The 22,582-nt window shown below is 59.1% G+C and overlaps 1 protein-coding gene across 6 annotated transcripts in view; it reads right to left on the bottom strand.

The window, feature by feature from the left end:
- Positions 1 to 1,137: 1,137 nt before the first annotated feature.
- TEAD4 (TEA domain transcription factor 4) overlaps positions 1,138 to 22,582 on the bottom strand; it is a 67,934-nt gene continuing 46,489 nt past the window's right edge. For 4 of the 6 annotated variants that reach the window (XM_067756138.1, XM_067756137.1, XM_067756139.1 and 1 more), the window contains 7 exons: positions 22,297 to 22,352; positions 19,919 to 20,058; positions 18,748 to 18,921; positions 10,396 to 10,546; positions 7,400 to 7,536; positions 6,422 to 6,574; positions 1,138 to 6,053 (listed from right to left, as the gene is read on the bottom strand). In XM_067756138.1, coding sequence (XP_067612239.1) covers positions 5,940 to 6,053; positions 6,422 to 6,574; positions 7,400 to 7,536; positions 10,396 to 10,546; positions 18,748 to 18,921; positions 19,919 to 20,058; positions 22,297 to 22,352 — 925 coding nt within the window. In that variant the 3' untranslated portion in view covers positions 1,138 to 5,939. Of the gene's footprint in view, positions 6,054 to 6,421; positions 6,575 to 7,399; positions 7,541 to 10,395; positions 10,547 to 18,747; positions 18,922 to 19,918; positions 20,059 to 22,296; positions 22,353 to 22,582 lie in introns of all 6 variants that reach the window. The other 2 variants (XM_067756140.1, XM_067756142.1) reach the window with 1 other exon arrangement.

The following is a 22,582-nucleotide window of genomic DNA, read 5'->3' as shown; positions in this document are numbered from 1 at the left end:
CCACACCCTAAGCCCCTCGGTGATGCCAGGGCTACCCACGAACCTGAGCGCCACGAAAAGCCCACGGTCAGCGCTGTCCCTACAGCTCCCTGGCCTGAGGGGAGGGCGTAGTGTCAGGTGGCTGGCAGCCGCCACCTTTGGGATGAGACTGGTAGAGCAAGGCCCCCGTGGGCACCACTCAGAGGGAGAGAGCTGGGGGGATTTGCTCCGGGCTAAACAGGGACGCACAACGATCCCCTATGAACTCACAACCAGTGAGGATGAACGGAAGTGCTCGTTAGGGTCTGCGGGATCCCACTGGCCGAATGCTCACAGGCATCATAGCTTCTCAGCACCACGTGCTGGGACTCGTGGTGACGGAAGAGGGGCCACCTCTCACCCAGAGAAAAGGACTCCTCGATCCTCGGATGGGAGGATTCAGGCGCCCAAGGTGCAGACGGGGCCTCACACGCTCACCACTGCTGGCACTCGGTCCTTCGAGGTCACTCACGTCCCCGCTTGCACAGACTCACCAGCCACCGTCTGCGGGTGACCTGGCTTCCTGGAGAGGAAGGGCCCCCAGGAGGAGGGCAGGTGCTGACACACGTGCCCTGGGTCTGCTCAGGCGAACTGGTAAAGTGGGTTTGGGCCCATCAGTCCGCTGCAACTCGCAGTTCTGATTCTGGCTAGCCAGTGCCGTGGGCCCACTCACTCCCGGGTCAAGGGCTAAAATCAAGTTCCTAGGAGGCCAAAGTAGGGACGACACCCTGCCAGGCGCGGCCCGGACCTCCTGCTTTCGTGGCTCTTCAAATCCGGGGGGTTGAGTCCAGTTGTTGCTTATTAAGCACCTAACGCTCTGCGTCTGAAACTGCGGCGCTCACAGAACCCGGAGCCTCGCAGGAGCTGGGAGGCGACTGACTGGCTCGGATGGCAGCCAAGGCACATCCTTCCAAGGGCTCGGACGGGCTGGGACGTCACCCCGCGCGCGGCCCCTTCTCCTGTCCTCTCGGGAGGGGCCGTCAGCTGGTGGGCGGCTCTGAGACGCTGCTCCCCCGGCCTGGTCCAGACTGGACGGCTCTGCAGCGGCTGCCTTGTGCTCTACCAACAGCGCCTGGGGCTCCTTCAGTTCCATACAAAGAAATCACTCGCACAAAGGCCTTGGTGTGTGGAGCAGACTTTACTGAAGATGTGGAGACAAAGGGGGTTTACAGAGCAGAATACAAAAAACTTAAAGTTGAATCAGACATCCATGAGCTCAGAGACACGGTTTTCTCCCGCTGGGCTCCAGCCTTCCGCGAAGGTGCGTGCCCACCACACCCGTCCTGTCTCAGGAAGTAACACAGAAACCAAATTCGGGACAGTTTCTTATTCGGAGTGGCTTGGGCCTCCCTTTCGAGAGTTATTTTCTCAATGAAGAACACCTGCTCCCCTGTTTCTGCCCCCCAAAGTGAGGAGGAAAGTCTGCCCGACCCGGAGCCCCGAGGCCTCCTCTCTGCCTTTCGAGGGGCATCGGAGCAGAGCTTTTGCCTCTCTAACGATGAGCGCGTGTGTGTGTGTGTGTGTACGTCTGTGGTGAGTGTGTGTGTGTGCACGTCTATGTGGTGTGTGTGTAGGTGTGTGGTATACGCATGTGTGTACGTGATGAGTGTATGAACGTGTGTAAGCATGTGTGTATACGCTGTGTGTGCAGGTATGTGTGGTGCATGTGTGTATATATGTGTGTATACAGTGAGTAGGTATGTGGTGAGGGTATGAGTGTGTGTAGGTGTATATAGTGCGTAGGAGTGTGTGTGTGCGCCTAAGTGTGTGTGTGTATTCAGCGTGTGTGAGTGCTGTGTGAACACGTGAGCGTCCGTGGCCGGGTGGGACGGTCCTCTTCGCCCGACTCGCTGCCCCACTGCGCCCCGCGGGCCAGGTGTGGGCCCGCCCCTCACAGGTGTGGACTCCTCCCCTCATAGGTGTAGGCCCGCCCCTCACAGGTGTGGACCTCTCCCCTCACAGGTGTGGGCCCGCCCCTCACAGGTGTGGACCTGCCCCCTCACAGGTGCGGTCACCTTCTTCCTCCCCACAGTCAGCCCACTTTATTCCCATTTCACACACGAGGTTACAAAGGTTCCCGGAGGGTAAGTCACTCGCCCAAGGTCACACGACTTGTAAGAAGCCAACTCAGTCCTGGAGCAGCCTGGCTCCAGGGCTTCCGTTCTCAAGAACAACTTATCCGGAGTTACCGTCTCGTTTCCTGTCTTGGGCAGTAATGTCAGAAGGGGTCAAACGCGGTGACCTCTGGGATGAGGGGGAAAATCAAGCCCGCCCCCGCTCCAGCTCGAGTCCCTCCTCCAGGCAGGTGCAGCCCAGGTGTGCACTGGTGGCCCGGTCCCTGTGGGGCTCCCTGCTGTCGCCACCCCTGCTAACAAGGGACACCCGGGCCCTGCTCCACCCCACTGCCCTCCGAGCCCCGTGGGCGGGCCAGGGAGCAGAGGCCCCAAGCTGGTACACACAGCCCCGCGCTCCTCAGCCTGGCTCCGGTCCCAGAAGGGCGGGGCCGCGTCACACGCGCCTCCCAAACTCCTGTCGCATGCAGAAGGTCACCCACCCTATGGAAGGTCACTGGTGGTCACTGGGGCACTGTCTGCTGGGCCATCGGACCCCATGGGTCAGGCACCCATCCTGTTTCCACATCCCCGCCTGCTGACTCCTGATGATGTCAGCAGAGTCCTATCCCGCAGGCTCGGGGACACCCACCCATCACCCCTCCCAGGCCCAAAAGGCACGGGTCACACCCTTGCACACGGGCACCCTTCAAACGTCCATCAGGCACCTGCTGTGTTCCAGACGTGGGTTCAGGTTACAGAAAGTGACAGAGCAGGGCAGCTACGGTCTCCCCAGCCAGATGCTGAGTCCCGGGGGCGAGGCTCACTCGGAAACCAGGACGCGCACTGCTCTGTGGTCCACGGCCACCCAGTGCTGTTTCCCAAAAATCACACCCGACAGTCTTACTCCCTTGCTTAAAACACTTCCAGGACCTCCCATCACACGCAGAAAAAGCCGAAGCCCTTCCCGAGTGCGGGGCAGGACCTGGGCGGGATCTGGGCCTGCATCTCTGGGTTCCTGATGCGGCTTCCCTCGCTGTCCCCAGGACACGTGTCACGCCCGCCCCCCAGGCCGCGGCCTCGGCGCCCTCTCCTGTCAGCACCCGTCAGTCTGCACGTCCTTCACCCGCTCACTTTGTCTTCCCTCCTCAGTAAAACGCAAGCTCCCAGGGACCCCGTCTGTCTCGGCCATCAGTACGTCCCGCGCCTGGCACGAAGCAGAAGTTAAATAAACGTGTGTTAAGCGAGTGGATAAACGCATTCAGCCTCAGGCGAGTTAGCCGGCCTCTCCAGACCCCACCTTCCTCATCTTTAACATGGGGAGAGCACAGCGCCCCCGGGTGAGGGTGGAAGAGGTGACACAGGCCCTCTGTCCAGGGACGCGTGGCAGGTGCTCTGACGGGTTGCGAATGGAACGTTTTCTCCACGCCAGGACAGGAGCAACCGGCCCTTCTGCGGGAGAAGACGTGGCTCCACGCTGGCTCTTGAAGAATGAGTGACAGTTCTCCAGGGCCAGAGCCGAAAGGCGGGGAGGGGCGCAGGGGGGTGTCAGATGAGGCTGCAGGAGAGGCGGGGCCGGGTCGGGTCTCCCATTTGCGGGCCCCGAGGGCCGCGGTCTGCACGACACCGCGGGGAGAGGCGCCTGCACCTGTGTTCTCCGTGGCTGTGACCGGTTTGGACTTTCCAGCTCTAAGTAGGTTAGTGTCCCTTAGGCTACTGAGGTCAGTTCCTAAAGAGAAGGGAAGACTCACAGCCAACACGTGGACCCGACAGCTGCACTGGCAGCCCTCACCCACGATACAAAACGAGGGACCTAGTGTGTGCATCCGTCCCAGGGCCCAGAGGCTGCTCACACACGCTTCTCAAGCCCTTGCTGGAAGGTTCAGTCGTGCTGGGAGGGCAGGCGTCACGAGCTCCCCTTATTCTGACAGCCCCGGAAACAGGGGCTGGGAGGGGGGAGGGCGGGAGAGCCTTAGCAGACACTAACCAGAGGAGGACGTGTGAGTGCTTCTCAGGGACCCCAAGGCCCCCTCCACATCACATCATCCACAAGGGGGAGCTGGGTCCCCGCACGCACGAGGGTCACACAACTTGGCATGGAGCCTAGCAGCCGTCCACAGGCTGCTTACCTAGACGTTGCCCCTCTTTCAAGGGGCAGCCCCTCTCAATTTCCCCCTCATCCTCGAACCTTCCACGCCCTGCCCCCTCCCACCTCTGAACTCCAGCTGCTCTGAGGACCGCTCACCCCACTTAAGAGTTTTCCAGGTTGACTTCTCAGATTGCAAGGAGTCAGATGCTATGAATAATAACGCATATGTATCGAACACGCTTGTGTGCTCGGCACCGTGCTAGGCACTCTGCATACACGAGGTAGGTACTGTTGTTATACCCATTTTACAGACGGGGAAACTGAGGCACAGTGAAATTAGGTAGCTTGCCCCAAGGCCACACAGCTAGTCTGTAGTGGAGCACCAGGATTCCAATCCTAGCAGCCTGACTCCAGAGCCCTTGCTCCTAACTGCTCCGTAACACCTCCTCAACGTCGTCTTACTTGCTTCTTATCCCCATACATCTCCCTGAGTGCTGGGCACACACACCACCTGCAGGTTGAATCTTGTTCCCCTTCGGCCCCAGGCTCCTGGAATTGCGGTTCCCCACTAGAGAAGGTGATGCCAAATGGCCGCTAGATGGCAGCAAAGAGCCGGGCCCCGAGAGCCCCGAGGGCAGGGATAAGGGGATGATAATAATGTTTACTGTATCTGGTGCATCTTGCACCAGGCCCTTTACCGACGTGATCTTTCCTCCTCACTGCGCCCATCCCCCTTTACAGGGAGGAAGGACACTCACGCTGAGACAGCTCGGGCAGCAGGGAACACGAGGACTGAGGCCAGTTCCCAGGAGAAACAGACCAGGGAAATCCCTCCGCGGGTCCCCTCCAGGTGCAGCGGGGAGCGGGGCACAGAACCTGACCTTTGGGGAGGGAGTGGACTTAGGGAGGGCGTGGACGGCCTGGGCTGCTCCAAGGCGGCACCCGGCAGGCTTCTTGGCTGGGAGGGGTTTGCGCTGAGACTCACAGACCATGCAGACTGCGTGGTCTCAAACCACTGGTCCACCGCAGACCTCTGACCAACTGTCTTGGCCTTCCCACCACAGAGGAGGCCGCGTGACTCCGGCCTCACCGCCCACACTCAAAAGCTGGCTGCACCACTGCACTCCCACACTCGCTGTCTCGGGCTCCCCTGACCTGGGACCCACCCCACCCCGGGCAGCCAGCGTGGCCACGGAGCCCCTGCCTGGAGACGGATGAAAACTACCTAAAGAGCTCTGACTGCGTCCACTTCCAACCTCCCGAGAGTTCAGTCACCTCCACACCTGAAACCCACCCCCCCGGGACTGGGCCGCGCCTCCCTGTCGGCTGTCCTGGGGCAGCAGCAGCAGAGGTGGCCAGGGCGGATGCATCCGTCACTCCCAGCTGGCCGCGGACCCACGCCCCCCGCAGGCCTCCCAGCGTGGCCGGCAGCGGCTCCAGTGCAGCGCAGGGGCTGACCCGTCTTGAGCTTCAGCGTCTGGACGTTCCTGGCCGAGTCCACTGGGGCCTTGGCTTCAGGACGGCACCCCGGGGCTGCTTCCGCCCGTTTCCCAGCCAGCCGCCTGCTCCCTCAGCCCCTCCCGGGGCTCACACAGCCAGACGGGGCCTCCGAAGGTGCCCAGGTCTTGCGTTTATTGGGCTTAGGCACTGCGGGTTCGCGTTCCTGGTAGAAGAGTCATGACCTCCACTCTCCTGGCGCTCGGGGGGGGCTGCCCCCGCGGGTCCCCACCCCGCGTCCCTGCGCACACGATGTCTTGCCCCCCTCCCTGCTCCCCGGTCTCTTATTCCTTCACCAGCCGGTAGATGTGGTGCTGAGCCCCGTGCTCGCTGGCCGACACCTCGAAGACGTACGCGACGCACAGCAGCGTCTCCTGCGTGTCTCTGTTGGTGACCACCTGCAGGGGTGAGGGGAGGAGGGGGTCGGGCCCAGGAGACAGCATGCCACCTTCCCTGCCCACCGCCCGCTCTCCCCCACCCCTGCGCCCACCCCTGCACGCACACCTGCAGCATGGTGAAGTTCTCCAGCGCACACCCCTGCGCCCACCCCTGCACACACCCCTGCGCGCACCCCTGCGCGCGCACACCTGCAGGATGGTGAAGTTCTCCAGCGCACACCCCTGCGCCCGCCCCTGCGTGCACCCCTGCACACCCCTGCGCGCGCACACCTGCAGGATGGTGAAGTTCTCCACACCCCTGCACACACCCCTGCGCCCACCCCTGCACACACCCCTGCGCGCACCCCTGCGCACACCCCTGCGCACACCTGCAGGATGGTGAAGTTCTCCAGCACGCTGTTCATCATGTACTTCTCGGGCAGGTGCTTCAGCTTGTGGATGAAGTTGATCATGTACTCGCAGAGCGGCGAGCGGTGGATGCGGTAGGAGTAGTGGCCGTTCTCGTAGCGCGCGTACTCAGTCTGCGGGGCCCGGGGACAGTGGGGCTTAGGAGGCCGCCGCCCACGGCCAGCCTGGCCGGCCCCGTGAGGAAGCTCTACCACCCGCCCGGCCTTACGTGGGAAGGACGGGCAGAGCCCAGGGAGCCCTCGAGACAGAGCACCCCCCACCCCCTGTGACCCAGACGCCGGGTATCGGAGGAAGGAGCTTCAAGGCGTGGAGACGAAGACGGAATGACAGCTCAATCCCAGCCGCACATGGGGGACGGGCCACAGGGACCTTGTGGCCACGGAACCGTCACGTATGGGTAGCTACACATCTGGGCGCACACACACAGGCATGCACACAAATGAGCGCGTGTAAACGACGGAATCTGACTCGGGTTGGTGGGCTACGTCGGTGTCAACAGCCAGGTTACTAATGGTCCACTCTAGGTATGTAAGATGCTGCCAGCGGGGCAACTAGGGAAGGGATTACCACTGCACGTGGAGCCACAGCGACCTCAAAATTAAAATTTCGCTAGAAATAACTAACTCAAAGAGCTTCTCAGAGACCGCTGCTGCCCGGAACCATCCGAGGGGTCGTGGGTTAAGAGCTGTAGGGGAGCTCAGCTCTGGGGCGCTGGAACGGCTCCCCGTGACCTGACGGGCAACAGGTGAGACCCACCAGGATGGGGAGGGGCGGCAGGTGCTCTGCTTGTGTTGGATGGGAGGTGGGTTGTCAATGAAGAGGCACGGCGAGGGCCAGACTGCATCATTCGGACATATCTGGGCACAGAGGTGAGAAGCCCGGGCCGCAGGGGCGCGACGGTCTGGCGCCCAGGCGGGCGAGCAGCGGCGCGTGCTCACCTCCAGTTTCTCCACCACCTGCTTGCCAAAGGAGCAGACCTTGGTGGAGCAGGTGATGGTCATGTTCTCAGGACTCTCGTACTGGCTGGACACCCCGTAGAAGGAGCTGCCTTCGTCCTCGATGTTGGTGTTGAGGTCTGCCTGGAGGGAGACAAGGGGAGACCAAGGAGGGGCGGTAACTCAGAGGGGCCCTGTTGGGGGCGGCACCGAGGAGGCCTCTGGGGCCACAGCCCAGGCCCCAGGGCCAGGACGCCGTCAGGGGGCTCAGAAAACACGTGGACGCAGGACCTCGGAAAGCTCCCTCGTCCATGCACACGCAGGCCTGGTGTAAAGTCAGGCCGTGTGCCCCGAACAATGGCAAGAACCTGGGCCTGCATCAGCTCCCGGCCCTGCTGCCCACCGGGTACCAACAGCCCAGCAGGCGGGGCCCCAAATCGGTCTTTAGAACATTAGGGCCCTGCCAGTGTCCCTTCAGCAGTGGCTCTGGGGGCCTGGCCTCCCGCCATCTCTGGGGCACCACAAGCCCGGCCACCCTTGACCTTCTGCATCTCTGTTCTGCCTCCGGACCAATCTCCCCAACACCGGCCTCCTTCCGCTGGGCTCCTCTGCAATTGCTCTGAGAGCTCTGTGCCCGACAGAAGTCTGGTTAGCACCCTCTCATCGAGCCCGTTTGCCAAAGGGAACCCCTCCCCAGCCTGGCGTGGGAGCCCCCGGGCCTCTGATCAGCTTCGCGCCTGAAGGCAGGGTCCAGGACGCCTCCTGCTGCGTGTTGGGGCGATTTGAAGTTGCCCCCGCAAGGAAAGGTGGGTAATAAGACTCATGACTTCACACCCACTCCCTGCGAGGGGGACAAGGCAGGACAGGGGCCTCAGTCTGATCTCAGGCTCCCCGACCGCAGGCCTTGCCCAAGGCCACAGAGCGCATGAGTCACGGGCCCTGGGTCCTCAGGCTCCGGCTCTGCTGCTTCTCCCGCCCAGACGAGAGACGCTGGGTGAGGCTGTTCGGTGCCTCGGCGAAGCCCCCAACCACTGAGGGGTCCCCACTCCGGAACCTGGGCTCCACAGCCAATCACCCCGTTTGAGGGGCTAACAGAGCGGCTTCAGACTCAGAAGCAGTGTGCAAACATCACAAAAGGCTTATTCTTAGGGGGAAGCCTCTCCTCCCATCCACACAACTCGTCCCAGATCCCTGCCCAGCGGGACCCAGAGTGCAGCCCCACAAACGCAGGGGAGCTCCTGACCGCGGTAAGGATTCTGACCCCAAGGACTCTTCTGCACAAAGTTACAGGGAGCCCCAGAACCCTGGGAAGTTTCCAGCAGGATTCAGAGCCGGGCCCCGGGCTGCTCTGCCCCTGGCCATCAAAGTCGTTACTTTTCTCTCCTTTGGGGAAAGAAGTTTTCCAAGAGCAAGAAGACCCTCTAGACTGGCAGGGGGGCAACTGTCTTGGGCACAGCAGAAATATTACAGAGCCACACACCGTGTCGACAGGGACCTGTATTTACTATTGTGAACTGACTACAACATAATGTTGAGCGGAAAGAAAGAAAAAAGCAGGTCATAAAGCAGAACGAGGATGTGTTACTTTTTTTTGTTTTTTTTGCTGTATGTGGGCCTCTCACTGTTGTGGCCTCTCCCGTTGCGGAGCACAGGCTCCAGATGCGCAGGCCCAGCGGCCATGGCTCACGGGCCCAGCCGCTCCGCGGCATGTGGGATCTTCCCAGACTGGGGCATAAACCCGCGTCCCCTGCATCGGCAGGTGGACTCTCAACCACTGCGCCACCAGAGAAGCCCCGAGGATGTGTTACCTTTATGATGAAAATAAAGGCTGCTTCCGTGTTGACCTAGATGGCATACATTTCAGTGTGCCCAGCAAGGGCTTTCATGGGGCCGTTAGGAAGAAAGAAGAAAATGAATTACAGGGACGTCCCTGGCCGCCCAGGGGTTAGGACTCTGCACTGGCACTGCTGGGGGCCTGGGTTCAACCCCTGGTTGGGGAACAAAGATCCCGCAAGCTGCACGGCGTGGCCAAAAGAAAGAAAAGGAGAAAAACCAAACTCCAAAATGAGCAGCAGTCTCCCGCATCTGTGGTGGGCGTGGGGCGGGGCAGGGGCGCCCAGGGGCCCGCGGAGGTGGGCCAGGCCTGCGGTGGGCTGGGAATTAATTGCTGCTGTGACGGGCTGTGCAGTTAAACCTGGCCCCGGGGACAGCACCAGCTCTCTGTCTCCTGTTCTCTCTACTGAGTCACACGCTTCTCCTCGGAGACCCGGTTCGTCGGACGTCCTCAAAAAGGCCTGGGGGACAGTTCGTGTGTGCTTGAGACACATGAGCGCAGGGCAGGAACGTGGACTGTGCCTGGAAAAGAGCTGGCAGGGAGCCCGGCTCCTGGGGAGGGCAGGCGCCCGGACGAGGGGGCGAGGCCAGGACGTGAACTGATGTCTCCCGGATGCAGCCACTGCCGTCCTCCCCCTGATTGATGCTATTCACGTCCCACTCTCCACACGCCCCACCCCGTCCCTAACGGTTTCTTTCAAATCAACTCATTCTTATTCTAAGCAGTCATACCCGTGACATCAGGGATTCTGTTTCTCCTAATAGACATGAAAACAGTCACCTAACTGTTAATGAGGAAATGTGAATCCGTGCACTGTGCCCCGGGCTCCGGCAGGGCTGGCATGGCCCCTCCAGGCTCTCCCCAGCGCCCCGCGGGGATGGGACGTGCCCGTCACCACCCTGTGCTGGCAGGGCCTGGCCTTGCCCCTTCCACATGGTAAGCACGCTCGAGGCGGGAACCAAGCTCTCCCAGGGCTCGGGCCTGGCACGCGGTGTGCCTTCCACAGGGTGACACGGGGCTGTTGGAACTCTCCCCTGTCGGCGGCTCTGCGTGCGGAGCGGTCCTGTGCTCACAAGGGGGGCCTCCACCCCCTGCACCCCTGCCAGTCCTCGGAGCCCCGCCCCGGCTCAAAGACACTCCAGGGGCTTCTGGCATTGCCTCCCACTCGCCTGGTCCTTCCAGTCGCTCCGTTGCCCGTTTATCCTGCCTGGCCCAGCATGGCCAGGACAGGGGGCGCCCAAAGAGGCTGCAGTGTTGTCTCTGCTCTCATGGAGTGTGTGACTTTTGGGGGAGCAGGTAGAACAGGTGAGCTGGTGCTTGAGAGAACGAGAGAGAGAGAGAGAAGGAGATGGGGCGGAGATGAAAGTCTCAGACGCCTCATCTGTCTCAGACGTTGGCGGTCCAGTGTCTGCCCCAGAACCGACCCTATGGTCCCACTGCTTGGTCCCGGGGGACCCCGGCCAGCGAGAAGCGCGCACCCCACAGCACCTCACCACCCTCGGTGCCGTCCTAATTACGACCCAGCACCTCCTGCAGCCCCACCGCGTACCCCCCAATCTGAGAACCTCCCCGCACACGCTCAGTGTCTCTGCCTTCTCAGCCTGAGAGCAAAGCTGCCCCCCACGCTACCCTGAGAGTGCCCCCGCGGCCCCCTGCCCTCCACCCTATTCATAGCTACGGTGCGGTGGCAGCTCCCAGGCTGGGCCTGGAACAGGTGCAGCGGATCGGGTGGCTGACAGATGAGCCGGGACAGCCGGGCCCGGGGGCCAGGGGGCTCAGCTTCATTGTTATGGGCTGGTATGTGCCTGGGAGAAATGTCAGGGCCCTTCGACGGAGGAAGGTCTGGGGTACTGTCCTCCCTGCCCGGCCTCGGCCCAGCTCTGCCCGGCATTTTCAATCTGCAGACTGGAGTTCACGGCCATCAGCGTGTAAGAGTCCCCTCTCCCACTGCCTAAGGACAGAGGTGGCCTCTGCTGGTCCCACATGTCCTGGGGGAGTTGGGAGCTTCTCAGCCCCTGCATCTCACATCCACGGAGCACAGCCTGACACCCAACCCCTCCTGCCCCCAATGCCACCGCCAGCTGGAACCGATGAGTCCCGGCGGCCCACGAGCCGGCCACTTACTACCCATCCCCACCAAAGAGAACAGTACCATCGGCAGGAGGGGGACAGGAGGCCGAGCTGGGACATCAAAGTCCTCCTCCCACTCCAAGCGGGCTCTGACCCACTCCGCAGCCTGTGTGCCCAGGGCCTGGGGCCGGACCAGAAAACCACCAGGCTTTTGGGCGGGGCGAGGTGGGTGTGTGGCGACACTGTCCTCTCCTGGCAGCATCCCTTCCTAATTGTGTGGTCAGTCTCACACCAGCTACAGGCCAGGGCGCAGGAGAGGAGGGTTCCAGACGGCTAGGGCGCTGGGGCTGCCTGGGAGGACCCCAAGTCCCGTGGTTAGCACGCAGGAGACCTTCCTCTCCCACATCCCAGGTCTGTCCTTCCCTGGCGCCTCTACCTTCCCCACGCAGGAGGAGAGGGACCGGATGACAGCCAAGGTGCCCTGGCTGCCCACGTGCCCACCCTCCCACCCCCAGCCGACCCCACTCATCAGGGTCCTCGGACACAAGCCCCTCGCAGGCCCTCCGGAACAAAGTACTGACTTTTCAGGTGGAGAAACAGGGCCCACAGGAGCCGAGACTCCCTCGGGACACAGCTCTCCAGCTGGGCCCTCTGCTGCCTGCCTCGCTCTCCTGACACGCTGGGAGGGCTCACTGGCAGCCCACCCCCTCCCACACAGAGCAGGCGGGACCTGCTCTGATTCTCCCACTCGGAACGCAAGCTGTGTGCGCAGCCTGTGGACGGAGCACAGCGGCCCGGCGTGGAACCTGCCCAATCACACTGCCCAGCACCACCGTCTCCACCTTCTCTCCTCCCCTCACCCCCACCTCCAGCCTCCCCAGACTCAGGAGGAAGCAGAGGACGAGGGCCGCGAGCCAGGTAGGAGAAGGATCCTCTGGTCCTCCTTTCCACCTGCCAGCTCTGATCTCTAGGCAGGACAGCCCTGCCCATCTCCTGGAAGGGAAGCCTGGGCTCTAGAAGCCCCAGGAAGCCCCAGTGCCCGGCTCGACACTGAATGCACAGCTGAGACTGCTCTCTCCCTGCCCCCACTAGCTGCCCTTCCTCGGGGGCGCAGGGCCCTTTTTAGGCTACCCAGAGCCTTCTCCACCAGAAGCAGGGGGAGCACGGGGCCGCACGGGGGACCCCAGCCACCCGGCAAGGCAGGATGGTGCGGGGTGACGGTTCCGAGCACACTCCCAGAGCGGGGCTGGCTGGCACCGATCCTGCTTCTGTCACTGCGGACTGGGCTGCCCGGCACATTCTTTCAATCTCTGTGCCTCACCTTCCCCTGTACGGAACGAGGCTGTCAGCTGCACCTCCCTTCAGGGGTGTGGCAAGGATGAAACGTGCTAGTACAAGTCAGGCTGTGAACAGTGCCTGGGGTGACCTGCCGCCGACTGCCTTGATCTACCTCGGCGTGTGCCTCACAAGAAGGACTACAGGAGCAAGGCTTGCCCACGCTGGGGGTCTCAGAGCCAGACCCTTGCTTACTGCATGCCTCAGTCTCCCCATCTGTGAAATGGGGGCCTAGGATGGCTCTCATCTGGACGGTGGCTAGAAGAATACAGAATACTGTCACCCCAGTATGCTATCTGCCACGACCAGGGTGGTGTTCCCATACGCCTCCTGCCAGCCAGGCCTCCCTGGTCAGGGGTCACCTTAAATTGAACCCTGGGGTAGCTGAGCCAGGGTCGTACTGGCGAGTCCAAGACTGAGCCTGGACAGGCTCGGGGGGTGGGGGAAGGAGTGGGCGACAGAGGGCGGAGGCTCTCCTAAGGAAAGGCCAGGAACCTCCCTGGACACACGCAGGCGGTGGGAGTCGCCACCGCTGGCCGGATGGTGCCCGTGCTAGTTGGCTGCTGTGGTTCCAACTCCCACGCTCAGGGCTGGAAGGGAGAAGAGGGAGAAGGAAAAGGGAAGTGAGATGGTTTAAGCCCTTCCTGAGAAAAGGGAGCCTGGCATCCTGCCTCGTACATCAGACTCTAAAGCCAGTCTCTCCACCGAGGCCCTAAGGAGGCTGAGGTCTCTCTCTCGGCCTGTATTGCAGCTGTCAGTCTGGATGGCTAATGCATGTAACCAAGCACAGCTCTGGCCATGCCCCATTCAACAACCTTCAAGGACTCCTCATTTCCTAAACAACGGGATGGTAAACATGTAGGCAATGCACACTACCCTCCCCTGCTGCACCCATGGCAGACATTACCAGTCAATCCAGGAAGGCCTCCCTCCAGATCTTCCTCAACCCAGCGCTCCAAACAACTGCTACCGATCCATTAGCGGTGGCCCTCGGGGACCTCTGGTTAAAATGGGAGACTGGGGCTTCCCTGGTGGCGCAGTGGTTGAGAGTCCACCTGCCGATGCAGGGGACACGGGTTCGTGCCGTGGTCCGGGAAGATCCCACATGCCGCGGAGCGGCTGGGCCCGTGAGCCATGGCCGCTGAGCCTGCGCGTCCAGAGCCTGTGCTCCGCAACGGGAGAGGCCACAACAGTGAGAGGCCCGCGTACCGCACAAAAAAAAAAACAACGGAGACTGACTGTACAAGTTCACATTTCCCTGTCCAGAGAGCCAGCAGGATGAGCGCAAAGACCTTTTTTAATGCGTTGTACCACACACCCGAAGAAACGGAGGAAGACCAAACGGACAGGAGAATTCAACAAATTCCAGGGGACTGACAGCTGATCTGAGCTAGGATGGCTTCTGCGGGGAAACGGACGCAAGAAGAGTTACAGCCTGAAAGTGCCTCAGAGGGGTGCCGGGTGGGAGTCAGCGCCACCCTCGGGACGACAGGGGCCCGGACAGTGATGGCCAGGGGGGCGCAGGATATGACACAAGGAGCCGGCTGAAAGGCTGTACACCGGGTGGTCAGGCCTCCGGGCCCCCACTCTTCACACATCAGGAGAAGAAATTAAACAGGAGGGCGTCAGGTCTTCGGGCCCCCAGGCATGTCAGGAGAGGGAGTGGGAGCCAGGGCATGAGGTGAACGCTGCCTAAGAAACGGTCGGCTCCCCTAGCCCTTGCCCTGCCCCACTGCTAGAATGTTCGTTTGTCCCTGCCAAGGGGTGGGGGGACAGTAGGAGTCTTCTTTGGAGAAACTGAACCACTTCAGGAAAGGAAAAGGTCCAGTAAATATGCTGACATTTACTAGCGTCCTCGATAAAGCAGCTGGTTCTCCAACCCCGACCACCTGAAAGAGAAGCCCAGCAGGTAACAAGGCCCACACCTTGTCCACAGAGTTCCCAGTCACTGGACATGGACAAAAGGCCCGAACAACAAAAGGAAGGATACACTGGACCTCATCAAAATGGAAAAGGTTGTGCTTCAAAGGACACTGTCAAGAATGCAAAAAGAGGGGACTTGCCTGGTGGCTCAGCGGTTAAGAATCTGCCTGCCAATGCCGGGGGCACAGGTTCAAGCCCTGGTCCGGGAAGATCCCACATGCCGCAGAGCAATTAAGCCCGTGTACCACAGCTACTGAGCCCGCGCTCTAGAGCCCGCGAGCCACAACTACTGAAGCCCACGTGCTTAGAGCCTGTGCTCTGCAACAAGAGAAGCCACCGCAATGAGAAGTCCACGCACCGCAACGAAGAGTAGCCCCCACTCGCCACAACTAGAGAAAGCCCATGTGCAGCAACGAAGACCCAACGCAGCCATAAATAAATAAATACATAGTGCATGTGATCCGGCAATTCCATGCCTAATCATCTACCCAAGAGAGATGAAAAGCTATATCCACACAAAGACTTGTATATTAAGTTCATAGCAGCATTATTCACAATGGTCCAAAGGTGGAAACAACCCAAATGCCCATCACTGACGGATGAATGGATAAACAAAATGTGGTCTATCCAGACAGTGGGATATTACCCAACCATAAAAAGGAATGAAGTCCTGATATGTGCTATAATACGACTAAACATTAAAAACTTAACATTAAGTGAAAGAAGCCAGTCACAAAAGACTATATATTGTAAGATTCCATTTATGTGAAATATCTAAAAATGCTATAAAGACAGAAAGCAGATTAGGGTTGCCTAAGGCTGGGGGTGGAGGTGATAACTAATGGGTTTGGGGTTTATTTGGGGGTGATGAAAATGTTCTAAAATTAACTGGTTGCACAACTCTGTGAATACACTAAAAATACTGAATTGTACACTTTAAGTAGGTGAATTATATGGTAAGTGAATTACATAGCAATAAAGCTGTCAAAAAAATAAGGACCAAAAAATCTGGCCAAGAATTATAGACATTTGAGAAAATCCTCCAACTTGAAAGACAAAGACCCAGACAGAAAATGGGACGAAAAGGAAACAAAGGGAGCAGAAGAAAAGTTAAAAAATAGACATGAAACAAGATCAGGATGCAATCAAAGAAGAAGAAGGAGCTCTTAAAAATTAAAAACGTCATGGTCAAAATTAAATATTCGATACAAGGGGCGGGGTGGGGGTGGGCAGAGAATGCCACCATATTCCGTTAATCTGTTTCACCACTAAATGTACAATGCACCAAGATTTTACAAACAATTAAGAAAAAAATGCCATCAGTTAAACTACGACACATCAACAATTGAAAGAGTCGTTCATTTTCTGTAGTAACAGAACCCTGATTTTATTCAGAATGGCAACTTACTCAACTAAAAGAGTACATTTCCCTGGCTCCTTTGCAGCTACATGCAAACAGACAACTAATTGAGAATTGTGTGGGACTTCCAGGAAGGCTCCTTAAAGGGAACTAAGTTGGCTTTCCCCCTTCCTGATGCCTGAAAAATGGGTGTGATGGCTGGAACCCCAGCAGCCTTGACCTTAAGGACAGAAGCCACACACTGAGGATGGCAGATAGAGAAGAGTAGAGTCTCTGGTAATTTCACGGAGCTGCTGGACCAGACCTGGACACTCTATCTCCAGACTTACTGCTGGACCAGACCTGGACACTCTATCTCCAGACTTACTTTACATGAAAGAAGAACTATTCATTCATGCCAAAGTTACTTTGGGTTTTATGGAATATTCACTCAGATTCACTCTTAAATTAGAAGATAAAGTTAAGAAAGTCTCTAAGAAAATGAATTGGAAAATAAATAAATGGTAAAAATCAGAGAGGATAGGTCCGGGATATCCAACATCAGACTAACAGGGGTTCCTGGAAAAGAACACAGAGAAAACAAAGAAAAAGAAATAATATAAGTAAAGTTACCGAATTGAGAGACTCTCATCTCACTGCCTACCAAGTACCTGGCTCAAAAATAGGAAGAAAAACAACACAGATCCCAAAGGTCATCAATGTGAAATTTAACGAAAGGAACAGAGAGGAAACGCAAAGCTCCTAGAGGCTAAAAACAACCGAGTTACATAACAAAGAACAGAGAATTAGAATACTACCGGACTACTCTCGTAAGACATCGGAGCAACCAAAAAATGATTCCTGAAAACCACTTCTAGGGAAAATCATTTACGATGGAGATTCTGTACCCAAACTACGAATCAAGTACTGAAAAGAAATGACATTTCAAACAGGCAGACTTGGAACATTTACCTACCATGAACCTTTTCTTAGGAAGGCACTAGAGAATGTATTCCAGCAAAATGAGGGGGGAACACCAAAAAAGAGAGAAATAGGAGATCTAGGAAACTGTAGATTCAAAACAGAGGAGCAGTAAACAGAGGTCTCGGGACAGCTGTTGAGCAGGCCTGGAGGAAAACCGGTTCAAATTGGAGCAGAACAGAGGCATCCAGAAGGAGAAAGGGACAAAGGATAAATTCTCTGAGAGGCCTGAGCACTGCGTGAAAAACAAGTTTTTTAAATTTTATATGTTGGTTATGATAGAACAATTTGTAAAATTTTAATAGTAGGTTTTTTAGAAATGTGCAAGCGAAAGAACCATTTATTTTTAGGAAAAAACAAAAAGTTGCACAAGAAATGACATGTAATCATCACACACTCTGGTGGTCAATCTACGTTGTCACAAAGTCTAAACACTTTATTGCGTTGACTAAATTACATAACTTACTGGGATGATGAGGGGGAAAGTGCTACAATATAGCCAGTGTTTTTCTACCATAAATACACAACACATAGTCGTGATAGCAAAGTGTAGCAATATAAGCAGATATTTAGAACTAAGGAGATAAAACCCAGAATAAACAGTGACATTTTACAGTGATTGCCTCTCGGGATTGGGCTTGGGGTTGGGAGGAGGCGGACGACAACCTGACGGTTTTCATTTCTAAGCCTCTTGGTATTAATAACAATGAACGTGCACTGATTTAAAAATAAGATAAAGTAAAAGAAACTATTACCTATTTTTCATCCCAGCATAGAGTCAAATCCAGACCTTTGTAGGATCAGGACCTTCCAGGATCAGACTCACCTCTCCCGTTTTACTTTCTGTGGTTCCCTCTCTTACATGTTTACCCATGACTAGCGCCCCTGGAGGCCCTTCCCCTTTTCCGCCTAACTCTGCCCATCCCTGAAGGCCCAGGGCCAACCTCCATCGGCTCGCAGAGCAAGCTGTCCTGCAAGGGCAAACACTGAGCCTCCTCGGGATCCGGGCCCTGGGTCTCCGTTCCTGCCTTTTCTGTAGACAGCCAGCCCCACAGATTCAGTTGCGGATGAAGGCTAGGCTAAGAGCTCCTAGCCAGGGACCAGTAAGCCACCTGGAACTGCGTGTACGCTTTCGTGTGAATACGCCCACTTCTAGGAAAAGCACAGCTTTCAGGTTATCAAAGTCCGAGACCAAACAAAGGCCCAGCTTCCGGGCTCTGAGACGGTTCGGAGGCTCTGATCACCAGCCAGGATTTCCTGCACTTCCTCCCGCTGGCTTCTCCTGCCCTGTCCCTCTTCCCGGCATCCCTTTTCTCTGGGTGCTGGGCCCCTGGAAGAGGTCCTATGCCTCCTGGTCTTGGAGGAGGTTTCCAAAGAAGGAGGCTCTACCCACACAGCACCCATGCAGGGGTGAGCTGGGGAGGGCAGCGGAGGCCGAGCTACAGGCTGAGCTCTTGGAGAAGCTCGGTGTTTCTCTGGGGATGACCCAGCCTAAGCCTACCGTCCACTTCTCCAAGCCCCACCCAGCCCAACGGCTGCCCCGCTGCGGGCCCGGAAACCTTGGCATTGAAAGCCTTGGGTGACTACCCCTCAGGTCTCCTGTAGGTCCTCTCTGGTACTACAGACCCCTTGAGGCCGCACTTCTGCCCGGGCGTGACCATCACCCGCCATCAGGAGGGGGCCTTGCTCTGCGGCACCAATGGCCCCATCTGGTCTGAGCTCCCGGCACCAGAGGGCCGCTCTGTGCTGGCCCCTCGCTCTTGTCCTGCGTGTCCCAGGTCCCGCCGCCGCCAAGGCCCACCCCTCCTCCTTTCTCCCTGCGGTCACCGACGTGCTGGGGTGGGAAGGAGGAGGTCATCCAAGGCTTACCCAGAACTTCACGAGGAAAAAGGCGTTGGAGGGTCCCCGTTCAAAGAGCTCCTTGAGACCACCCTTCCTCTCGGGGAACTTGTCGTAAATCTGGCGGATGTCCACGGCTTCGAGGTAGGGGTCGCTGTAGCTGGGGCTCGACTGGCCGATGTGCACGAACAGGTGCTTATTATACTGTGGACAGAGAAGAACTGGTCTGAGGGGCCATGGGGGCGGCGGGGCAGACAGACCAGACAGACCGGGGCTCGGAGCCCGGCCAGTGGCCCAGAGCAGGGACGCCACGGCGGGGGCCGGTAGAGAGGCTGAGTGCACAGCAGAGTCGGCGGGTGCCCAGCACCGGGGGCAGGGCGACCCCCGCAGGCGCCTGGCACTTTCTCGTCGCTACTTGTACTGAGTCTTGACTGTCGCCAACATCCTTAGGCGACTCACTTAGACCCGTGATCTCGTCTGTGATGGAAGACCAGCGGCCCATACGAGGGGTGCTCCCCCCCGAGGCGGCAGCTGCGGCCCCTCGCTGCGGCTAAAGAAGAGCCGCTTCTTTCGTGGTCCACGCTGGGTTCCTCATCTAAACCATAAGCTTGAACACGTCAAAGTGAAATGGTCAGTGAAGTCCCCACGACTCTGGCATCCTGTCCACCTGGCCAGGTGCTCCTCTGAACTTTGCAGGTGACGCCGGTCACCCAGGACGGAGACACTGAAGGGGGAGGGATGGGGGTGGGCTGCTGCTCCTGCTGGTGTCCCCGAGGACACGGGGCAGACAGGAGACTCCTCAGAGCCACAGGGCCTGCGGGCAGGACTGGGACCAGTGCCTTCAGACGGAGAGGTGGCCGGACCGGGAAGAAGGCGGACATGGTGGGAGCAGGGAAGGGACAGAGCCTCGGGGCACCGGGATGGTACGCAGGAACCGAGAGAGGGCTTGGGGTGGGGAGCAGAAACACAGCCAGGGACAGAAGGAAGGTCCAGTGAGAAGGAAGCGGGGAGGGAGAGGATGGAAGGATAAGGGGGGATGGAAAGCAACAAGGACCCTAAGCTCGGCCCCAAGGTGGAGCGGGGCAGAGAGCAGGGCGAGAAAGCCAGAGCCAGAGGAAGAGGAGCTGGGGGAAGCAGGGGAACCGCCGCCCCAGGAATGAGCACCGGGCGGGAGAGCGGCCAGAGGGAGGCCAGGACCTACCGTTTCGGGGTCTTGCTGCCGCTCCAGGAAGGCAGAGAACTCCAGCATCCAGAGCTTGGGGCTGGCCACGCTGCGGCCCTGCCACGGGGGTGCTGGGGGCGCGGAGGGCGACGGGGAGGCTCCTGCGGGAGACTCGAACCCTGCACACAGTGGAAGGCACATGGGAGCCAGTCCACAGGGCCTCCCTGCCACACCCTCCGCCAGGCCCCCAGACTGTCTGCCTTACCGGGGTCTCCCAGCCGGGGGGGTGGGCAGGCAGAGCACTGGCCAGCGGTCCGGGGGCAGCCCTGGCGGGGAGCTCAGCCTGGAACAGCTCAGCCCCCTCGGGCCCCTGCACGGAACTGCGTTCAAGGGGGACTGGATGCTGGCTGGGGTTGGGGGGTGGGATGGCTGCTGGACCCAGGGCTTCCAGGGCAGCCTCCGCTTGGTTCTTGCCCTGGACGAACTTCTGGTCCAGCCAGGGAGACGACCGGACCAACTATCACAATGACATGAGTGTCTGCTGTCCAGCCCCTGGGACAGCGCCCAGCCCAGAAAAGGCACTGGCTCCTGGCTGGCGAGTAAGCGAAGCAATGAACGTGAGGAAAACAGACAGGAAGGCGCCCAGCACAGCAGGGGAGCGGGCCCCCTGGTCCACCTTGAAGAGCGTCAGAAAAGGCCACCCGAAGGTGATGCTGAAAAAGGTTGCGGGGTAAGAGTGGGAGGCAGCAGGTGCAGACAGGGGAAGGGGGCTCCAGGCGGAGGGCACGGGGCCGCGAGATGCACCGTGAGCTCGGAGGCTCCGTCTGGCAGACGTGACGGGGAGGGCGGGTTTGTGCCAGGGCTGGAAGAGACGGGCCCTGGCTGCTAGGTAAGGGGTCCGGGATTCAGCCTGAGCTCAGGAGGGCAATGGGAGGATTTTAGGCGGGGCCGAGGAGCGACCGGCTGTGCGTTTCTGAAGATCCTGTTCCGACTGGGGGAAGGACTGGGCTGGGGCAAGGTGGACGAGAGGCGCAGGCCTTGTGGGTTCTTCCCAAGTGGGAAAATGAAGAGGGCAGTGGAGTGAAGAGAAGGGGACACAGGAGGGACACGGAGGGAGCAAGACCCCCGGGCTTGGTGGCGGACGGGACGAGGGCAGTGAGGCAGGTACGTCAGAAGCCCGGGGAGGAAAGAGACAAGGGACGGCGGGGGGCGGGCGGAGGACCATGCTGGGCACACCAGCTGGCATTTGACGGGTGAGCCGAATCACTCGTTCATTTGTTCACGTGTGGCGTGCACACCAGATGTGACCCGACGCACAGAAGACAGACACAGACACCAGCCCCAGACGCTGCCCAGGGCACACAGAGTGACAGTTAAGCTTAGATTGTGTCCTGAAGGCACCAGGGAGCCACTAACAGATTCTAAGCTGGAAGCAGCACGGTGAGATTGATGCTTTAAAAAGATGATGGATGGACTTCCCTGGCGGTCCAGTGGTTAAGAATCCACCTTCCAATGCAGGGGACGCGGGTTCGATCCCTGGTCGGGGAACTAAGATCCCACACACCGCGGGGCAACTAAGCCCACGCACCACAACTAAGACCCGAGGCAGTCAAATAAATAAATATTAAAAAAAAAAAAGATGACAGGTGAGTTACAGAGGGTAATAAGAGTGGGGATGTGACTGCAGACGGGGTGGGGGAGCCGTGAGGAGAGAGCACGGACTAGAGGGCGTGGGAGGCCCCCAAGCAACCGTCAGGAACCTAAGGAGGGTGGCAGGGCCCGCTCTCAGAGCAGGAAAAGCCAGGCCACCGGGCAGGCAGGAGCCATTCCCAAGCCAGGAAAGGAGGGTGAGGGCGAGGATCCTATCTCGCCCTGCAGAGCGGAAGGTGGAGGGACCTTCCTGAGAAAGAGGCAGGGACAGAGTGGGTCACGTGAGCAGGGAAGGCGGGAGCTCCGTGATGCCCAGCTGGACCTCCATCTGCCTCATGCCAGGAGCCTTCCCTCTGCTAACCAGGGGCTCCAGGCTGGAAAGCCATGCTCTGCTGTACCCTCGCCTTGAAGGAGAGGATTACAGTGTCACAGAGGGAAGCCATCCCAGAAGCCAAGCAGGACAGGGCGCACATGCAGGTGGAGTGGCCACCCCGGGGCGCAGGCACTGCCCCTTGAGCTGTGCGCACCCTGCCAGCCTTGAGCCTCGCTGGGGAGGGGCTTGGGGAGGACGGGCAGCCCTGGGGGCGCAGGGGGCTTGGCTCCTGGAAGAGGATCGAGGTGGAGCTGGGAGCTGGGGTGCACGGTGTGAGCACGTGCCAGGGCAGCATCTAAGGGGACTGCTAGGGGCGTCTAGCAGTCAGGGCCTGGGACCCGGAGCAGGAACCACAGGGGTGTGGTGCACGAGGGAGGCAGAGCTGCTGACCCACCTGGCAGAGGCAGTGACGGCTGGACAGTGTAGGTTTGCTGAGAGAAAGGTTTCACACTGTGGGAGACGAGAGAGGACGCGTGGGCCTGGGGGCAGGTGGCAGCCCTAGAGCCTCGGTCAGGCTCCCACGCTGTCTTCAGTGAGGCAGGCCCGGGTGGTCAGTGGCTCTGGCCTCCCGCTCCCTCGGGATTCTGGCCGACCCACAGAAGCAGCGGGTCTGTTTGGAAAACCCACCCCTCCTCCCTCCCTCCCAGGCCAGCCACAGGGCTGGTTCCTAGCCTGCTCCC

The sequence above is a fragment of the Pseudorca crassidens genome, chromosome 11 (genome assembly GCF_039906515.1).
Source record: "Pseudorca crassidens isolate mPseCra1 chromosome 11, mPseCra1.hap1, whole genome shotgun sequence".
Classification (NCBI taxonomy): domain Eukaryota; kingdom Metazoa; phylum Chordata; class Mammalia; order Artiodactyla; family Delphinidae; genus Pseudorca; species Pseudorca crassidens.
This window is presented reverse-complemented; position numbering and strand designations above follow the sequence as displayed.